The sequence below is a fragment of the Mytilus trossulus genome, chromosome 1 (assembly GCF_036588685.1).
Source record: "Mytilus trossulus isolate FHL-02 chromosome 1, PNRI_Mtr1.1.1.hap1, whole genome shotgun sequence".
NCBI classification, from domain to species: Eukaryota; Metazoa; Mollusca; class Bivalvia; order Mytilida; family Mytilidae; genus Mytilus; species Mytilus trossulus.
Window position 1 is genome coordinate 25,201,604 of NC_086373.1, and position 19,446 is coordinate 25,221,049.

The 19,446-nt window shown below is 34.6% G+C and overlaps 1 protein-coding gene across 1 annotated transcript; it reads left to right on the forward strand.

The window, feature by feature from the left end:
• The first annotated feature begins 1,669 nt into the window (after positions 1–1,669).
• LOC134720035 (CD209 antigen-like) lies at positions 1,670–17,847 on the forward strand. The gene is made up of 4 exons (XM_063582804.1): positions 1,670–1,761; positions 3,046–3,312; positions 14,532–14,726; positions 16,893–17,847. Exons 1-4 carry the CDS (start codon positions 1,707–1,709, stop codon positions 17,114–17,116), a joined length of 741 nt encoding a protein of 246 aa, XP_063438874.1. The 5' UTR covers positions 1,670–1,706; the 3' UTR covers positions 17,117–17,847.
• Positions 17,848–19,446: the final 1,599 nt, after the last annotated feature.

The following is a 19,446-nucleotide window of genomic DNA, read 5'->3' on the forward strand; positions in this document are numbered from 1 at the left end:
ACTTGTCTTTTCTTTACTCTATGGACTATAAAATGCATCTTCGACGATATAATCTTCAACCTTAACACTAAAGACGATTAAGGAAATTAAAACTTCAAGGTAAGATTGACAGGTACGGAGAACAAGGTGGCAATCTTCCGCATCATAAATTTTAAGATTTAAGTATCACCACCACGCATCTGAAATCATCGAATACCGCCTTTCCCAAACTTTAAATCGCATATTTGCCTCATCGCAATGATTGCGATGTTTACCAAGAATGCATTTAGGTTTTTTATTGAACAAAAAAAGAACAATAGACTTCGTCAGACAAACACCAGATAACCTATTTCGCAGTTTGAAACATCTAAACCCACTTAAACCATTTCAAAGGCACTTTACAAAATTCAAGTGCAAATTCGAATTTGATAAATTGTTCGTTTATGCAATGACAAATTTAATATAAAAAAATATTAATTCTCCTTATCAATTTGCATTTAAATTAAACAATATAAAAATGAGCAAATACTACTGGGTCACAAGGATTCAATGTACCTGTCGCCTTTTTCAAGTTTATAAACACAAGTCATTTTACTGAGTTGCACTCCATTTTCAGCGCGGGTGTACTGTTGTCTTTATTCGTTCTTTTGTCTCAATGTTTTGTGAATTATTTGAATCCGGTTTTAACTACATCATAGGAGTCATCTATAATGTTTTGATCTTTTTAGTATTCATATCAAAAGTGGTTGTTATGCGTTCTCATTTAATCAATCTTCTATTAGATTTAGACAAAACGGCATAGTAATTGCACTCTGGGAGACTTAAATTTTGTTAGCTGTCCAAATGTTAGGTTGTTTACTCCTATAAAATAGTGCGTCCGATCAATGACATCAGTTTGAATTTTAATTATACTTTATAACAATACTCTACAGTGTTGCATTATACAATTAATGGGAGGTGTAATGGAATTAAAATAAAATTGTTTGTATAAGGATACGGAATTAATGTTTATTTACAATGGGTTATTCAATGTCAGTCTGCTTTAAAAGTTTTCACACAAGCTAAAAGTTTACCACTCTCATGTCACGTAAACAAATCTTTGGCGAGTGTTCACTTACCAACGAAAAGCGCTCTTAGAGAATTTTTAGGAAAGAGCGCACTTTCACTTCATATTTATGTTGAAACATACATGCATATTACAACAATTATTGCAATGCATGTAGAACTCTTCACTATAAAACTGAATGCAACTTTTTAAAAAATGTTTTAAATTAAATGTGAAAAGGTTTTATAAATATTTAATGTTAGTATAATTGGTACGGTGTTTAAAATATTGTTTCAATTGTATGTTATATGTACGTATAAATTGAGCTTCTACTGCAAACTATTATTATAAATATCTCATTGTTCTAAAATTTGTATGACGAAGTTGTGAAATTACATATTATATTATACATACAAATATTGTCAAGTATGCATCTGAAAGAGAAAAAAGGCGATGTATACTTAAATTGATCAATAAAGCATTTAAATCTTAGAAATGTCAATATTTGTACAGGTATCAGTGTCATCTTACTAACTGTTATCTTTTCGATTTTCAGGTGTCATGATATTAATATAACATATTCTAAGGTAAAACACTTTATATTGAAATTATTCTATTATTTCCTTCAAATCAAAATTAGGGAAAGTCAGAACACCAGTGCGCTTGTCAGTTTATTTCAGCGATGGGTTTTGTAGCAGGTTCCCTGCAGAGAATTTTTCTAGCGTCGATTATTTTTGGTAAGCGTGTTAAATTTTAAGAGCTGAAAAAAGAACATAATGTGAAAAATATAATATCAAACGGTTTTCTGCTGCATGAAATACGCATTTTGAATATGTCGTGTCAATATACTCTGAATTTATGAATGTGTTTACGTTGTCGTTCGGTCTCAATCTTTGAACTTTTGCTTTTGTTGGTACACCTATGGTTTTCAGATTGTGAAAATTCAATCCAGTTATCATGGTTATTCACAAATGATATTTAAAGAAATTTCACAGTGACTTAATTTATAATTCTTTAAATATAAATGTTTTCGGTAAGGTTTGCACTTGATTTGACTTGTACGAAATCTTATTTAGAAAAATCTCAAACAAAGATTTGGATTTGAATCGAGACCAAAAACTATGACGTTAATATGATACTCATTACTACATAATCATAAATAATTTTATTCATTTCCTTCCGTTGATGGCCACGTGATGTTTTGGTAGATTCTATACAATTCTCTGATGGTTTGATATGACGTCATTACAGGATCTAACAGTGAGATTCAAAATTCATCAAACGTCTACTCTTGTGTATAAAATGGCTAATGTTTGTAATTGGTCAAGTCTAGACTTGTCTCACAAATGCAGGCATCAATGTGACTTTGAGATGAAGAACAGCATCGCTGCTTTGCTTATTGCGTTATTTATGCTGTGCATGTACTTATTTTGCATGTGTATTGGTTGGATTGTTCATATCCTTTGTTTTTCTATTATGCATTGTAAGTGTAGTAACTACCCTTGCTGCAATTAACTTCTATTCTTTTCTAAAACTAATATTTTAAATATAATTTTTAGAAAGGGAGTTAATTTCCACAAATACATATTCATTTCGGTAAAAATTATATAACTGAACACATTTGAATCTCAAATAAAATGCAAATACGTGTATATTTGTGGTATACTTGCCAGTGAGACAACTCTACACCAGAGATAAAAAATAAAAATAATAAAAAAGATTTATCATTTAAAAACCACTGTCTTAATATCATACCATGTTATCTAACTAAAAAAAACGAATAGTAAACGAAAAGAAACATAAAAAAGAAAATGATATTTGCGAACAGTGTTTTTTACTTTTTAATTAATTCATATCATAAATTTATCGTTGTTTTTGTTTCTAGTTTGTGTTTTTTTTACCTTAATATATATGTATAATCAAATGAGGTTTTGACCTGTAATGTATTATTTGTTCATAGTTTTTAGAATAATGCTTTTGATGTTGATATGGTTTGTTAACTTTCATAAATATATATATAGGAGAAGCAATATCGAGTCAAATAGAATACATAAGAATACCAGGATTTGATGGTTACAGACCAAAAGACCCAAATCCGATAGTCACAGTAAATTACACACCAGAAGATGGAATTTTGTCATGTTTTTTGGCATGTTTACAGAATGACAATTGCCATTCGAACTTTTGGAACACTCTAGATTTCACTTGTGAAATGTATGCAACCAGATTTGACAACAATCATACGATGTCTTTGGAACAAAAGTATGGAGAACAATACTACGTAAAAGGTAAGACTGTTAAAATGATTAATACACAGACAACGGATATGAAGATATTTTATAAGTGCAGCTTATTCAAGTAAGGTTATTCTAAGATGAACTTTCCCGAAAGGGCATTGTCAGCTACATGTATTAATCATTACTGTCCGTAGTTTTTCCGTCGTCAATATTTACCAAAAAAAAAATAAAAAATATATTCGATTAAATCGTGAAACTGTTTCAACAAAATTTCTTCATGCCAATTTTTAACATATATGTTAAAAATCATATAAGACAGAAGAGGTCTTCCGAATAAAGGTACAACTAAAAATAACCCCTGGTTTCTGGAAATCTTAAAATAGTGTTCGATGAATTGCACTGATCCTCAATTTTGAATGCAAACTCATAAACAAGTAAATTTTAGCTAAAATTGTTTTAATATTTCTCTTGCACCAAAAGTTTCATTTCTGCCAATTTGTTGGTTAGTTTATTTATACATTAACGATGACATTAAATGACTATTTTTGTCCGAGTAGGCCTACTTACACATACGTTCTAAATTGGAGGGAGTAATTTGTGTTGTGACACTGACCTCTACCTTGTCTCTTTCGTCAGTATATTTTTTTACAATAATAAATATTTCTATACAATAACTCTGTCCCGTAAAACTGTTCAGCATGACACTAGTTTACCTTACGTGTGACAATATCCATTCAAAAGTTGTACTATTTATACATGTTTTGTGTATTCATCAAAAAATAATGTCAGCTTAAAAAACCTTACTATAAGAACAGTACATATAACTATATTGTGATGCATTTGAAAATTAGAAAATTTGAGTATACAAAAAAAACTTTGCAATCAACATTTTGCTGGACGGTTAGGTTCCTCATGTCGCATTGTAGTACGTATAAAGTTCGTTACATAAACACGTGAACAGTTTGCTAGAACATATGTTTTAATAAGCCTGACATTAATGAACATTTTTTCCTTGTTTCAATGGTATTCTGTTTTAGACACGGTTTATAAAAGTCATAAGAACATTTGAAACGTGCAGGGGGTCCTACACGCCAGATGGTACTTTATGTACCTGTAGATCCGTACCAGGGTTACTTCCCTGGGTTTGTTGTGTATCGTTGGCTAACCCTGACAAATGGTAACGTGTTTCCTGAACTAATTTAACCTTAGATATAAAAGTCTATCAACAATTAACAAAAGATTACTTCCGGTAAGTATACAAAATGGAACCCTTAATCTAACAAAGGAATATTACACAAAGAACGCTTAATTCGAGCTATAACTTAACCTTACTTCAAAAGTATATGATATATGAATATAAACCTATGTGCCTTACAGTAGTTTAGTTCTTTGGTTCAAAGGTAATATGGAATTATGTTTTCCAGTGCGCCCCTGGTCCTTATTCAGGGCCAAGGTGTCACTGGTCCAAAGGGACAGTATCACGTTGTCACCTTAATTATATACCACAGGACAATATGTCACCACCTTATTCAGATAGTACAATTGGCTCTTGCTTTAAAAGTTTAACCAAAGGTCCTTGGTAAACTACTTCTTATTCAGAAATAGTTATAATTATCCTTTCTTTAGTCTTCACTCTGGGAGCTCTGACGATCGAACTGATTAACGTTGCGAGAAACTCTACTTATATACTAGAATAATCTCTAACCAAAATGCATATAATCTCTAAACAGAAATAAATATATTCCGTATTACTGTTACGTTTTAATATAACGCCTATAGTAATTTAATATCAAGCACTTACTCTTCAACTAGAAAGGATCAAAACCAGTACCAAAACTTCGGAAATCGTTTTCCGTAATACAGTCGTAATTAACGTACTTTATTACATTTGCCGACTTATAAACTTAGAACTTCTTAACATAATTAAGGTACCTGAATAATATTCGTCACATTACCAACGCCTCAACAGAAATGCGCCCCGCATTTACAATACTCGAGCTAAATCATCGACCTGTGGCCTTTTTTTCAGACCCAAACTCTATCAACTATCTATTCGACAGTAACCACTGAGCATGTTCTAAAAATGCAAAGTACTCTCCATGGTACTAGACAAAATTAACCGAACAAAACAAAATAAATGTTCACCCTATCAGCTCGTAGACAATACATCTACCATATGCTCAGATTTCAACCAGCTCCTACCAATACGACTACCAATGGGTAATGGATTCCTAACAAAACTACTTAACTTAATACCCTTACTATATGAAATCTAAATACAAAAATAATGTATCAATTTAAACTGTCACTAGAAACTTAATCTTCCGAAATAATCCTGGTTGCAAAATTTAGCCTAAGTAGCGGCCCCTAGGAGCCTACTCTTAACGAACTCTACAAAGGGATCTTTAACGTGCACAGGACGTGACATTTCATGTACACGGGGCATCGGATTTAACGTCCCCAGTCCGACCGGACGGTCATACCATAAAGTTAAACTAAAACACAATAATAATATCGGGTATCTTTTACCCTATTTAGATCTACAATTATAAAACAGATATTTTCTATAAAAAAATAAATATTTACACTGTCTATTTACATCTCAAAACAAACAATTCAACATTCGTAGTCCTTTATCCAGAAAACCTCCTTGGCCGATCATTGTCTACATCCTGATGATCATCTAGATCTAATAAGGACAAAGAGTCAATGATAACTTCTTCGTCATGAATCTCTGATTCTAGCTCTCCTGTGTTCTCAGGACTTTGTTCGTCAACAAGTTCTCCCCTTAGTATTTGTTGGAGACAAGGGCGCATCCTATCAACATGTATTACTTGACCCGCTCCCTTACGCCCACAATTGACGGTGTATGTGACACTTGAGTTTATCTTAATCTTTTTATATGGACCACGCCATTGGTTAGTGAACTTTGGTGACAAACCCGGTGTTCTAAGGGGAAAGTATACATAAACCATGTTGCCAGTTTCAAATTTAGCCCAACTGACATTTTTGTCATGGTTTTTCTTTTGCCTTAACATTTGACCAGAGACATGTCTCTAAACAATCTGATGTGCCTCTTCCATGTGTTCTTGTAATTCCCATGCCTACTGATTCTGAGGTATTGCCTTAACGTGGGATGGTAACTTATATATTAAGTCTAGGGGGGTAGACACTTCCCTTCCCAACATTAATCTATTGGGAATGTAACCAGTGGTCTCATGTTGAGAGGACCGATAAGCCATCATGACATAAGGTAGTAATACGTCCCAATTGGAGTGATATTCATTTACATACCCCGTGAGCATGGTAGCAAGAGTTTTATTGAAACGTTCAACCATCCCGTCAGATTTCGGGTGATAAGGAGTCGTCCTGGTCTTTTTTATCTGCAGTAACTTGCACATCTCCTTAAACAAGTGGCTCTCGAATTGACTACCTTGATCAGAATGGATAATAGTTGGTACCCCGAACCTAGAAATAACCTCAGTCATAAGAATATTTGCAACTGTAGTTGCCTCCATGTTTGGCATGCGATGACTCTCTGTCCACTTAGTATAATAGTCACTTATAACTAAGATATATTTGTTGCCTTTTTCACTTGCTGGGAGTTCCCCAAGGATATCCATAGCAATTCTCTCCATGGGATAACCTGACTCTTTAATTTGCATTGGGGCCTTTCTCTTAGGTATTGGTTTCTTTCTCTTATTACAAATTGAACAACCAGCAATGTAACTCCAAGTATCACCTCTAACACCTGGCCAATAGAATTTTTCCTTAATCCTAGCCAAAGTTTTCTTAATGCCCAAATGAGCAGCTGTCTTGTTATCATGAGCAAACTCAAGAATTTTACGTCTTTCCTTCATTGGTATGACTACTTGTTTCAAATTTGTCTCCGGGTCTTCCCTAAACAATATACCATCTTGAACCTTCATAACATTCCATTGGGACCGAAGGGACTTAACAACATAACTGTGTTTGCCGGTTTGTGAGTATGAAGGTTTTGAGCCGGTAGTTAACCATCCTATGACAGTCTGCAAGTCCTTGTCTGTTTCTTGCAATTGTCGTATATCTAGCTCAAGATCACCATCCTTGCCCCCTTGAAATTGTACCATATTGACAAAGCCAACTGCTTCCCAGTTCTCAACAAAGCCACACTGCTTACAAGGGATACGACTCAAAGCATCGGCATTGCGATGTTGGGTACCTGGTCTATGTTTAATAACCATATCGTATGAACATATAACTTCCAGCCAACGGGCTAGTTGACCCTCTGGGTTTTTGAATCTAATGAGCCATTGTAATGAGCTGTGATCTGTCCTTATAATAAATCGCCTACCGTACAAGAAATGCCGAAAATGTTTAACAAAATTGACCACGACTAGCAGTTCCTGCCTTGTAACACAATACCGGCGCTCTGTTTTTGAAAGGGTCCTACTCCCATATGCAATAACATGTCCCTCACCATCAATAACCTGTGATAAAACACCACCTATCGCTCTGTTACTTGCATCCGTATCAAGAACAATTTTTTTGGGAGAAGTCGGGATGACTGAGGACTGGGGCACTGACTAATTTGCCTTTCAGCTTTTCAAAGGCCTCCTGACTATCATTTGTCCACAAAAATTCGCGACCCTTTTCGGTCATTTGGTGTAAGCTCTTAGCCGTATCTGAGAAATTTATTATGTACCGGCGATAATAACCACACAAACCCAAAAAGGATCTGAGCTCTGTCACGTTCTGGGGAACTGGCCATTCCTTTATACACTTAATTTTATCAGGATCGGTAGCAACACCCGATTCTGAAGGAAGTACACCACTAATTCATGGTCCCATTGCTTTCTATGTTAAATTCCTCCGTTTCAAGCAGGCACACCTCTTTTATTTTAAGTTCAAATAAAGTGGCAATCATTGCATTTCAAAGCAACACTTTATGGTGTCTTGTACTGAAAAAATCAACATACCTTGCATGGCATATAAGAAAGAACTGGTTCCCGGAACTTCAGATGTACCAAAACAGGTACTTCAGTTCTGACAAACAGACAAAATGTACCCTCTTTTTAAAATTTGATGCAGTTTTTTTAATATTCAAAACTAAAAGTCCAAAAGTGTTCTACAATGATCACCAGTCCTTCAGCTTTCATTTGATACCAAAAATACCTAAATATTCTACATATTTTGAAAGTTACACTCATGCGTAGGAACTATTTTGTGTTAAATATGTACTACTTTCTGGTATGTGCTTTCTGGCCGGGCCTGAATTAGTGGTGTTACACCTATAACAGAACCAAACTTGCTATATTGACTTGTTCATTACTTTTTTTCACTCTATGATCTATTTCAAGCAATAAAAAACATATAAAGCTTTTGTCTGAAGACTATTTTATTACTTCAAAGCTCAAATTGGACTGGTAGTAACATATGGGTTATTCAAAGAAAACTGCATATATGTATATTACCAGTGGCCAATATACTTTTTTTATTCTCAATATCACTGTTTTATTTATTAATTTCTATTACGAAAGCTATGCGCTTACTGATAGTCATATTTTTATCAGAGGTTTTTCATTAAATAAAAATATATTAGTCCAAACTTAAGACATAAATGAGAAATTATCCCCCCTTTTTTCTTGAAATTCAAAAAAGGCTTTTTTTTGTATGAACCATAAATTCTGTGGTAAATCATAGATTAATAAGAACAATTTATATATTCCTAAGCTAGATAACTTGCTAAACTGGTTCAAAATTGCATGCACAGTGAGATTTTAGAATTCTTATATGAGTATATACCATTTGCCTAGATTGTGAAAGGCTACCATAAGAAAAACAAAAAATCTTGAAAAATCAGAAAATTATTTTGACCAAGAGCTATTCTGTTCCATATACAAGTCATAAAATACATGTTTTATGGATTTCAATCAGAAAAAATGCAAAAATAAGAACTTGGAGTCAAGTCCTAACTGCATGCATGTTGTATGACCATAAAAGGCTAACATGCTTGAGTATGCCAATTTAAGAGCTTAAATTTCCCATAAGCAGGTTGGTACACCAACAAAAGATGATTAAACTTGATTACTAACATCATATTTGACCAATTTTCATTGGAATAGGTACAACTTCTAAAAATTAGATTTCTGGTGATTCTCTGTAATAGGAAGTACACCACTAATTCATGGTCCCATTGCTTTCTATGTTAAATTCCTCCGTTTCAAGCAGGCACACCTCTTTTATTTTAAGTTCAAATAAAGTGGCAATCATTGCATTTCAAAGCAACACTTTATGGTGTCTTGTACTGAAAAAATCAACATACCTTGCATGGCATATAAGAAAGAACTGGTTCCCGGAACTTCAGATGTACCAAAACAGGTACTTCAGTTCTGACAAACAGACAAAATGTACCCTCTTTTTAAAATTTGATGCAGTTTTTTTAATATTCAAAACTAAAAGTCCAAAAGTGTTCTACAATGATCACCAGTCCTTCAGCTTTCATTTGATACCAAAAATACCTAAATATTCTACATATTTTGAAAGTTACACTCATGCGTAGGAACTATTTTGTGTTAAATATGTACTACTTTCTGGTATGTGCTTTCTGGCCGGGCCTGAATTAGTGGTGTTACACCTGAAACAACATGTCCGAGAAAAGTAACCTTTTTAGCAAATAAATGACACTTTTTGGGTTTGAGTTTAAGTCCTGCCCCTTGTAACTTTACAAAAACCTTCCGTAAATTATGTATCATTTCGTCAAAATTCTTAGCCATAACTATGATATCATCTAGATATATGAGACAAATGTCCCATTGGAGCCCCGCCATAACATTCTCCATTAGACGCTCAAAGGTGGCAGGGGCGTTTACCAGACCAAATGGCATACAGCGAAACTGATAAAGACCCTTCCGTGTTGCAAAGGCTGTTTTAGGGCGATCTGATGGCTCTACTTCTACCTGCCAATATCCAGAACATAAATCCAAAGTTGAAAACCACTTGTTTCCTGACAACTGCTCCAGCGAATCATCAATTCGAGGCAAAGGATACGCGTCTTTGATAGTACATGCGTTTAACTGTCTATAGTCTTCGCAAAACCTAGTGGTCCCATCTTTCTTTCTCACCAAAACTATTCCGGACGACCATGGTCCTTCCGAGGGCTCAATAATGTTTCTTTCCAACATATCATTAATATGTTGATCTACCTCTTCCCTAAGACCTATTGGGGTGCGCCGTGGTAGCTGCTTTATTGGCCTTGCAGTGTCAATCTTGTGTTTCACAATATTTGTTTGTCCAAGATCCGAATCTGAAGCGGCAAAAAGATGCTTGAATTCCAATAACAACTCTGTGACCTTGTCTTTTTGTCCATGTCCAAGAATCTCACTAGACCTCTCTAATAATTTTTCCAATTCATTATTAAGAGCATAATCCTTGTGATTGTCTACCTGACTAACCACTTCCGCTCCACTGAGATTTCCGACCACAGTACCGACATTAAGTACTTGGACACTGTCACTTATATTCAACAGTGTAGCCCCTGTATCAATAAGGAACTTGGCAGGGATTCCATTTATAAATAACTCTACATAGAGCCCTTCCTCATCATTAAGAGTGTTTGAGCCAAGGAACAAATATTTATGTTTCCGTTTACCACTACGGTGGTTCGTACGCCTAACCGAGGGTCCTGGTGATCCTTGGTTGTTCTGTCTCCTATTTCTAGGAGCATTACAATTTCTAGCCATGTGGCCGGGTTTACCACAATTATAGCAAAGAAAGTTTGACCTATCAACTGGCCCAGATATGTTGGCTTTATTCTTAAATTCATCTAACTCTTTACGCATGTTTGCCAATTGATCATTAAAGGCAGCGAACATGCCCTCTATTTTATCTGACAACCTATCATGAGACTCAGACTCTCTAACCACATGTTTATTATTGTCTACAACTCTTAAATAGGCTTTCCCTACTTCAAATTACTTTTCTGCCTTGTAAAATGTTTCTAACTCTACTGCTAAACATATAGCTGAATTAAGGTCAGGGGGCCGTGATTGTTTTATTTTTATACGCATTTCCGTATTAATCAATGCATCCAAAAAGTGTTCTTTAGCCAATGTTTCTTTGACTTCTCCTGGGGCAGTGGGGTACGCCTTATTCACAAGCCGGCGTATCGTTAGTCCTAACTCAGGAAGCGTCTCTGAAGCCCTCTGCTTCCTTTCTTTTAATTGTACCCGGTACAACTCTGACTGATTTGGGGGAGCAAACCTCTCTTCTAGATCGAACCAACTAGTCAAAATGACTTTTCTTGTCATCTGAAAAATCCCCAAGAACACATTGAGCCTGACCTCTAAGGGAAGCCGCTAAGTACAACCCTTTCTCTAGGTTATCCCAACCGTTAATAGAGGAACAAGCCTCAAAATGTGACCGGTAGTCATTCCAATCACCTGACCCATCGTACGTTGCAACTTTAATATCTCTACGCTTACTCATGCTTGCCCCTGTGGCTTTCCCGGGTGACTTCTTATCGGACAAGCTGATGGTGGTTTCCTTAACAATTTGAATATCGTGAGGTTTCAACTGATTTGGGACTTCTATATCTATGAAGACTTTTGCTATTGCGCCAATACCTATATGAGGTGGACCAACTGGGGTACTGTGAATCGGGGTTGTTTTGTCAACATAGGTTTTGTCATTACGCTGTGTAGTAATAATCCCTGAGTCACTTGCAAACCCGGGAATGGATGTAGAATGTGAATGACGACTTCTTGACAAGGTGTTCTGAAGATCTTTTTCAAGCCTAGACAATTGGGCAGATACATTTTCAGCTTTATCCATATTTATCAAAAAAAAGGATGTTCGACTCTACTGACTGATATATCCAACTAACCAACTATATAGCGAACAAATCCCACCGCTGCCACCAAATTCTGTAACGTGCAGGGGTCCTACACGCCAGATGGTACTTTATGTACCTGTAGATCCGTACCAGGGTTACTTCCCTGGGTTTGTTGTGTATCGTTGGCTAACCCTTACAAATGGTAACGTGTTTCCTGAACTAATTTAACCTTAGATATAAAAGTCTATCAACAATTAACAAAAGATTACTTCCGGTAAGTATACAAAATGGAACCCTTAATCTAACAAAGGAATATTACACAAAGAATGCTTAATTCGAGCTATAACTTAACCTTACTTCAAAAGTATATGATATATGAATATAAACCTATTTGCCTTACAGTAGTTTAGTTCTTTGATTCAAAGGTAATATGGAATTATGGTTTCCAGTGCGCCCCTGGTCCCTATTCAGGGTCAAGGTGTCACTGGTCCAAAGGGATAGTATCACGTTGTCACCTTAATTATATACCACAGGACAATATGTCACCACCTTATTCAGATAGTACAATTGGCTCTTGCTTTTAAAAGTTTAACCAAAGGTCCTTGGTAAGCTACTTCTTATTCAGAAATAGTTATAATTACCTTTTCTTTAGTCTTCACTCTGGGAGCTCTGACGATCGAACTGATTAACGTTGCGAGAAACTCTACTTATATACTAGCATAATCTCTAATCAAATTGCATATAATCTCTAAACAGAAATAAATATATTCCGTATTACTGTTACGTTTTAATATAACGCCTATAGTAATTTAATATCAAGCACTTACTTTTCAACTAGAAAGGATCAGAACCAGTACCAAAACTTCGGAAATCGTTTTCCGTAATACAGTCGTAATTAACGTACTTTATTACATTTGCCGACTTATAAACTTAGAACTTCTTAACATAATTAAGGTACCTGAATAATATTCGTCTCACATTTAACAGGCGTTATTTGATTATTTTATGTCCATGTTTGGTCATAAAGTAATGGCAAACTTCAATAGCGTGATATACCCACTATTAACATTATACATTATTTGTGGTGTGATTGCCAATGAAACAACTATAGTAGATGTAAGCAGCAGCAGGTAACCGTACAATTTTTAACAAGGTGTCACCGGGGAAACTGGGTGACTTGTCGGGTTGTAACAAGAGTCTGACTGAATGGTCTCTTGTTATTGAAACTGTGTGATGCACCTGATCACACAATGAACGATTGCTGTGAATAGCAATGAAACCTTTGGGTCTGAAACTCTGGTGAAAACTAACTACTGAGACTCTGGAACTAGCGATAAATAAGCCAATAATTCAGCATGGAATACTAATACTTTTATTACAGATGGACTGTGTTCAGTGTAAAGTCTTGAGTCCAAATTTTCCTTTTTCAAATTATAAGCAAGTATTTAAACACAATTGAAAAAAAAGAATAAACATAAAAATAACAATTATTTTGAGTGATTTTGTTCACTGACAAAGATTAAACTATTTTTAAAACTTGAAAACTGAATATTAAATAAAAATCTGATTATGACAATTAAGGACATACATTATAAAATAAGGTAAAATGTCACTAATTAGCTAACAGAGTATTACATGTCACTCAATATCCAAACTGAGAATTAAATGCATATCAACGCATATTGATTTTAAGTCCTGGATACGAAATGTAAATAGAAACGAAATTATAAAATACAATGAATAATAAAACACAAAGAATAAAAGTCAAAAAAATCAAAATTGAGAATTTTATATTAAAGTCCAAAATAATAACTAAAGCTGTTTTTTCCTTGGTCACATATGAACAAAACCCATACCTTTTAGTCAGCTATAAACATCACTTAAATAAACTCACATAAATAAATTTAAACAAATACAACAGCCTGATTTATTTACAACACAATACAACACAATAAATAAAAATTGTGTGTAGGACAAACTAAATATAAACAGAGGAACAGTCAAACTCATAAATAGAAAATAAACTGACAAAGTCATAGCTACTAAGATGAAAAAAACCCAAATACACAAATAGTAGTACACAAGAAACAACAAGGGAAACGGAAGACTGAGCAATACGAACACCACCAAAAGCTGGGGTGATAACGAACAACAACCACAAGGCTCTCGACAAGGAACAGACAGCCACAGAAGAAGTTAAACATATATTAGAGCACTCTACTCTAACACTAACATGAGTCATGTCACGTGGTGTATCAGCAAAAGATGAGAAAAAATCCGTTCAAAGACACAATAGTCTACAAGTATCATATATATATACAGACAAAAATAATCATTCTGACTTCGTATTGATATGTTCAAGAAATATTATGAACAAAACATTTTTTTTCATTTAAAAAACATCTTTTTTGGTCAAATAAAAAATAAGATAACTTAAAGTTAGTTTTCTTTTTTTTAGCTAACAGATGTGAAATGGCAGGCTTTATCTGGGTCGATGATCTGCTGTTTTGCTTTCAAATATTCACAAATTCATATAGAAACCATAAAGAATCAAATCTAGCGTGTAGCAAAACAGAGGGAGGTAGACTAGCACGGATTAATACAAGTGACAAACAGAATCATGTGCACATTACAATTTTATCATTAAACGGCGGTAAGTGCATTTTAAGCTATGGCTTTGATAAAAAACAAATAGTGTTTAAATTTCTATCACCAATTCGTAAGAGAGGGATTTAGTACATGTATATGTGACCATCACAAAAAATCAAAACATCGAAAGTCAACATACACCTATTAACTCTGCAATCTCCATTGTTATATTATATGTGCTTTATCTTTCATCTTTATCTTGCTCCAATAAGGGTAGACCATTTTCAATGGTCTACATGTCGAATATACACAATCTAAGACTCTTTTATTTTGAAATAATATTAAAACATCTGACTTTTCTACACTTTACACAAGTTTTCCCCATTCCAAACTAAAAGACAAATTGAAAAAGTTGGTATTGCTTTGTTTCATAAAGAATGGCCAACGTAGATACAAGTGTCGAATCTTAGGGAGGGATACATCTTACTTTATAAAGGATCCCACTGATTCAAACAAACAATTCTTTGAGACTGACATTATCAAGATGTTTGATTTCTTGCTTGATAACATGTTTGTTACGTTTGGAGAACAAGTTTTTCATAAGACTGTCGGTATTACAATAAGAACTAATTGTGCTCCTCTTCTTGCCGACTTGTTTTTTTCTTATTATCATGAAGCTGACTTCTTACAGGAACTTCTTGGGATGAAAAATAAGAAATTAACAATATCCTTTACCTTTACTTTCCGCTGTATAGATGATGTTTTCTCCCTAAATAATTTGAAATTTGGCAACAAAATGAATGCATCTATCCCATCAAACTAGAGATAAAGGGTGCAACAGATACAGTTAAGTCTGCCTCGTATCTTGACTTAAATCTAGAAATTGAAATTAAGGGTCGTTTGACAACAAAACTTTACGACAAACGAGATGATTTCAGCTACCCAATTTTTGAACTTCCCATTTCTATGTAGTTAGTTATCAAAGGTACAGTACCAGGATTATAATTTAGTACGCCAGACGCGCGTTTCGTCTACTAAAGACTCATCAGTGACGCTCATATCAAAATATTTATAAAGCCAAACAAGAAAAAAGTTGAACAGCATTGAGGATCCAAAATTCCAAAAAGTTGTGCCAAATACGGCTAAGTTAATCTATGCCTTGGATAAGAAAATCCTTAGTTTTTCAAAAAATATAAAGTTTTGTAAACAGGAAATTTATTACGGAGTTTATACGGAGTTCATATCTCCCAATTGATACGATATTTCCGCGCTGGTATTTCCTATCATGATTTCCCTGATAGAAGGTTGCTGCTAACAACGAAGCTATGAAACCAAACTTTACAAATGGTAAAGTTGATTTACGGATGCCATCACGAGTAGGTTTTCCTTTATAAAATAACCGTTTCACAGATGATATCGGATATGTTTTGTTCGTCGTAACTACAATCCTCTTCTCTTTTCATGTATGTGACCTACCCGGATCAGCTTATTTACCGGGTTTGTAATGACATGAACAACACGACGGTTGCACATGTGGAGCAGGGTCTGCTTACCCTTCATGAGCACCTGATATTATCCCCAGTTTTTGGTGGGGTTCGTGTTGCTAAGTCTTTAGTTTTTTTAGTTTTTCTTCTTTATCGAAAAGAACTGGAGCATTTGCATTTTCTTTTTATTGAGGACCAAAGGTCTTGAAAAGTGACAATATTGACATAATGAAAAGATGCTTAAGGCGTCATGTAATCGTGTCCATGGAAGTTTAATGTTAACACCAGAATTGATGATATGTTGCTATATTATTTAAAAGGGAAAGTTTTAAAAGTTACTTAAGTCAGGATATTAAGGTAACTCTCCATAAATGTAAGTCATCCTTAACGCGTTTGCTCGATCTGTCTTCATCAGGAACACGTTCATGTAAAAAAAAAGTCGTTCATCAGTATTCATTAAACAAAAATTAACACTAACCGAATGGACAGACAAACGGAAATACCAATACATTCATTATAAAAATACGCTCTTCGACACCTTTTGACAATGAACAAATACTTCTAAAAAAAGTATATAAAAATACCAACGTCCAAGGTTAATTAAAATAGTCAATAAAAATAACAAAATCATAAGGTCGACTTTGTCATCGAACGGAATGTATTGAAAGCAACTGTCCGTCCCTATCCAATATATATTCCTGTACATGCATGTACGAACACAAATGGTAGATTACTTTTTATTACAGTATCTGGCAGTTTGTGGATTGACGGGGATGATATGGAACAAGAAGGTGTCTGGAAATATTCGGATGGATCTCCCATGACAACAACATTTTGGAATACAGCTAGCAGTGAACCAAGTAATAAGCATGGCAATGAAAACTGTGCCTCTATGGAGATCAGTTACGGGTCCTTATGGAATGACAGATATTGCGAACACGATTCAAATTATATATGTGAAATCGCATAACATCATTTTATCTATATGGTGACGAAGTTCCCAATTACGGTAGAAAAATCAAAAAAAAAAATAATATGGGGACGAAGTCCCAAATAACGGTAGAAAAATCAGTAATAATAAAAAAAAAAATCGGGAAGCGCAGATATCTGTCTTGTTTGCATGATACTTTGATTTTTTTTTATAAATATCAGTCTAGTAAGATATAAGATTGGATCTCAATACAGTTGGAAAGCAGGTCACGGTTAGACCCCAAGTTTATCAGCAACAATAGAGTCACGTGACCGTGAAAATTCAGTAAAAAAACGGCCAAGACAAACCTCATTTTAATTCAGTAAATACTATTGTCGTAATAAAAACTTATTGACCTAACTAATCTTGAGTATCCATAGTTTATTATCGTCAAAGCTCAAACATCAAATCAAAGTCCTTTATTCTTTATTTTATCTGCAAACTTGGAGTTTGGGTGAAAATTGTCAATTCTCCTGATCGAAAAATCTAAATATTTACGAGGAAACTAAAAATGATGGGCTGAATTTAAATCTGATAAAGCATCTCATTAAGAAAAACACTTGATATTAATATCTCGGCAATAGAATGTTGGATACGCAAACGTCAAAATGATTTCAAAACGGAGCGGTGTTTTTTATGCCGATTTGTGCAAGTGTTTATCTCCCCTTAATATCACCAGTCAAAAATAAAATTGCATAAAAATTAAAAAAGGAGTTTACTTTAAAAAAATTAGAAAGAAAATAAAAGAAACTCGATTTATAACTATGTTATGATAATATAAAGAAGAGATACTTCCCTATTTTTTTCTGTTTTTAATAGCATTTCAATAATCTTTCTGAAAATTAATAACTATTAAAAATAAGTAGTACTGATCATATATATTTTATATTCTATAAAGTGTGACCAAGAGTCACAACAAATGTCTTCAAATTTAGAGAGCCTTTAAACTCACGCCTGTGTTTCTTAGTTGAACAGTAAAATACAAAGGGATTTATAAGTTTTATACCAAAAATATTGACAGAAATTCTGTAAAAACATATGCTTTAAATTATAAGTGAAAGTGAGACAATTTCGAATTTCAGAATCATTATTATTGTAAAATTAAACTATTAGATTAACTTGCACAGTGTAGCCCTTTGTCTTATTACATATAAAAAAAAATCTCACGAAAAGCTGCCTTGGTACTGAATTAGCAGATTGTGAAAGTATCATGACAAACAATATTGAATAGCATGTAATTAGATAAAGGAATTTGTCTTTCTAAATACAACTTTCAATTAGAAAAATAAATGTTACATTGAGACAACATTAAGCAATTTTAAAGAGCTAGAGTGACAGTGCATTGTATTTAAGAGAGGAAACTAAAAGTCTTAATATGGTGGATCGTAACTGGGTCAGATGTCAATGCATTATCAACGCAAATTCAACATGGATTCGACAAGGTTTTATATTGTATTACTGACATCATATTTTAAATGACTTTTTCTTCCGGTAGTCTTGAGTTGCTTTTTAATTGTGAAATATTGATCTGCCACACAATGTTTTTTTCTTTAATGCGGGGTTCACACATTGCCGATTATTGCTCCCGTTTGAGATCAGACAGCAATACGATACGAAAAGTGAAAAAGTCGGATTGGTATCCTCAATTATCTGGAATGTCCTATCATTGTCTGAACGCATTCGTTTTAGTTCGTAACAGATTCCTACGGATCGGGAAGGGTCCGAATAGTTCGGCAAAGCATCCCGACAGTTAGGTGCGTCCCGTAACATTCGGGGCAACTCAGCCGATTTTGCCTAATCGGATTACAATCGTTGCTATGTCGTGACAGATTCTGCTGTATCGGATCGAACTCCTAACAATGTCTTGTGTATTCTGAACGGTGTCCTGTAGAACGGGAATGATCCGGAGTAATTTTTCATAGCTGTTTTTCTGCCGATTGAGTCCAGACTGCTTCCAGATCTTGTCGATTGTGAACCGTTTTTTGCCGAAACCGTTCCGAAACAGTCCCGTTATTAATACGAAATACGTCAATGATACCCACGTCAGAGTCCCGACAACTACAGAATACAATACGACTGAGACCAGACAAAGCCGTTTGCAATGCGATAGAGCGGACCGTGATAGGATTACGTTCCGACAGTACCTGATCATCCCGAACATGCCGACAGTTTTCGAACAAATAACTTCCGTCAGCGTCGGTTCACTGTCTGGTCACTGTCTGATCTCAGTCGGATTACATTCGGTAGAGTCGGGACGCAGTCGTGACAGACTCGGTCGAATTTTACCTGGCGAAAAATACAAATCGGATTAGAAGCGGATTCAGAACGGG

Coding starts and splice junctions, on each gene's coding strand:
- LOC134720035 (XM_063582804.1), top strand. CDS start 1,707: ATGGGTTTTGTAGCAGGTTCCCTGCAGAGAATTTTTCTAGCGTCGATT. Junction 3,313..14,531: donor AGAACAATACTACGTAAAAG/GTAAGACTGTTA, acceptor TCTTTTTTTTAG/CTAACAGATGTGAAATGGCA. Junction 14,727..16,892: donor AATTTTATCATTAAACGGCG/GTAAGTGCATTT, acceptor TTTTTATTACAG/TATCTGGCAGTTTGTGGATT.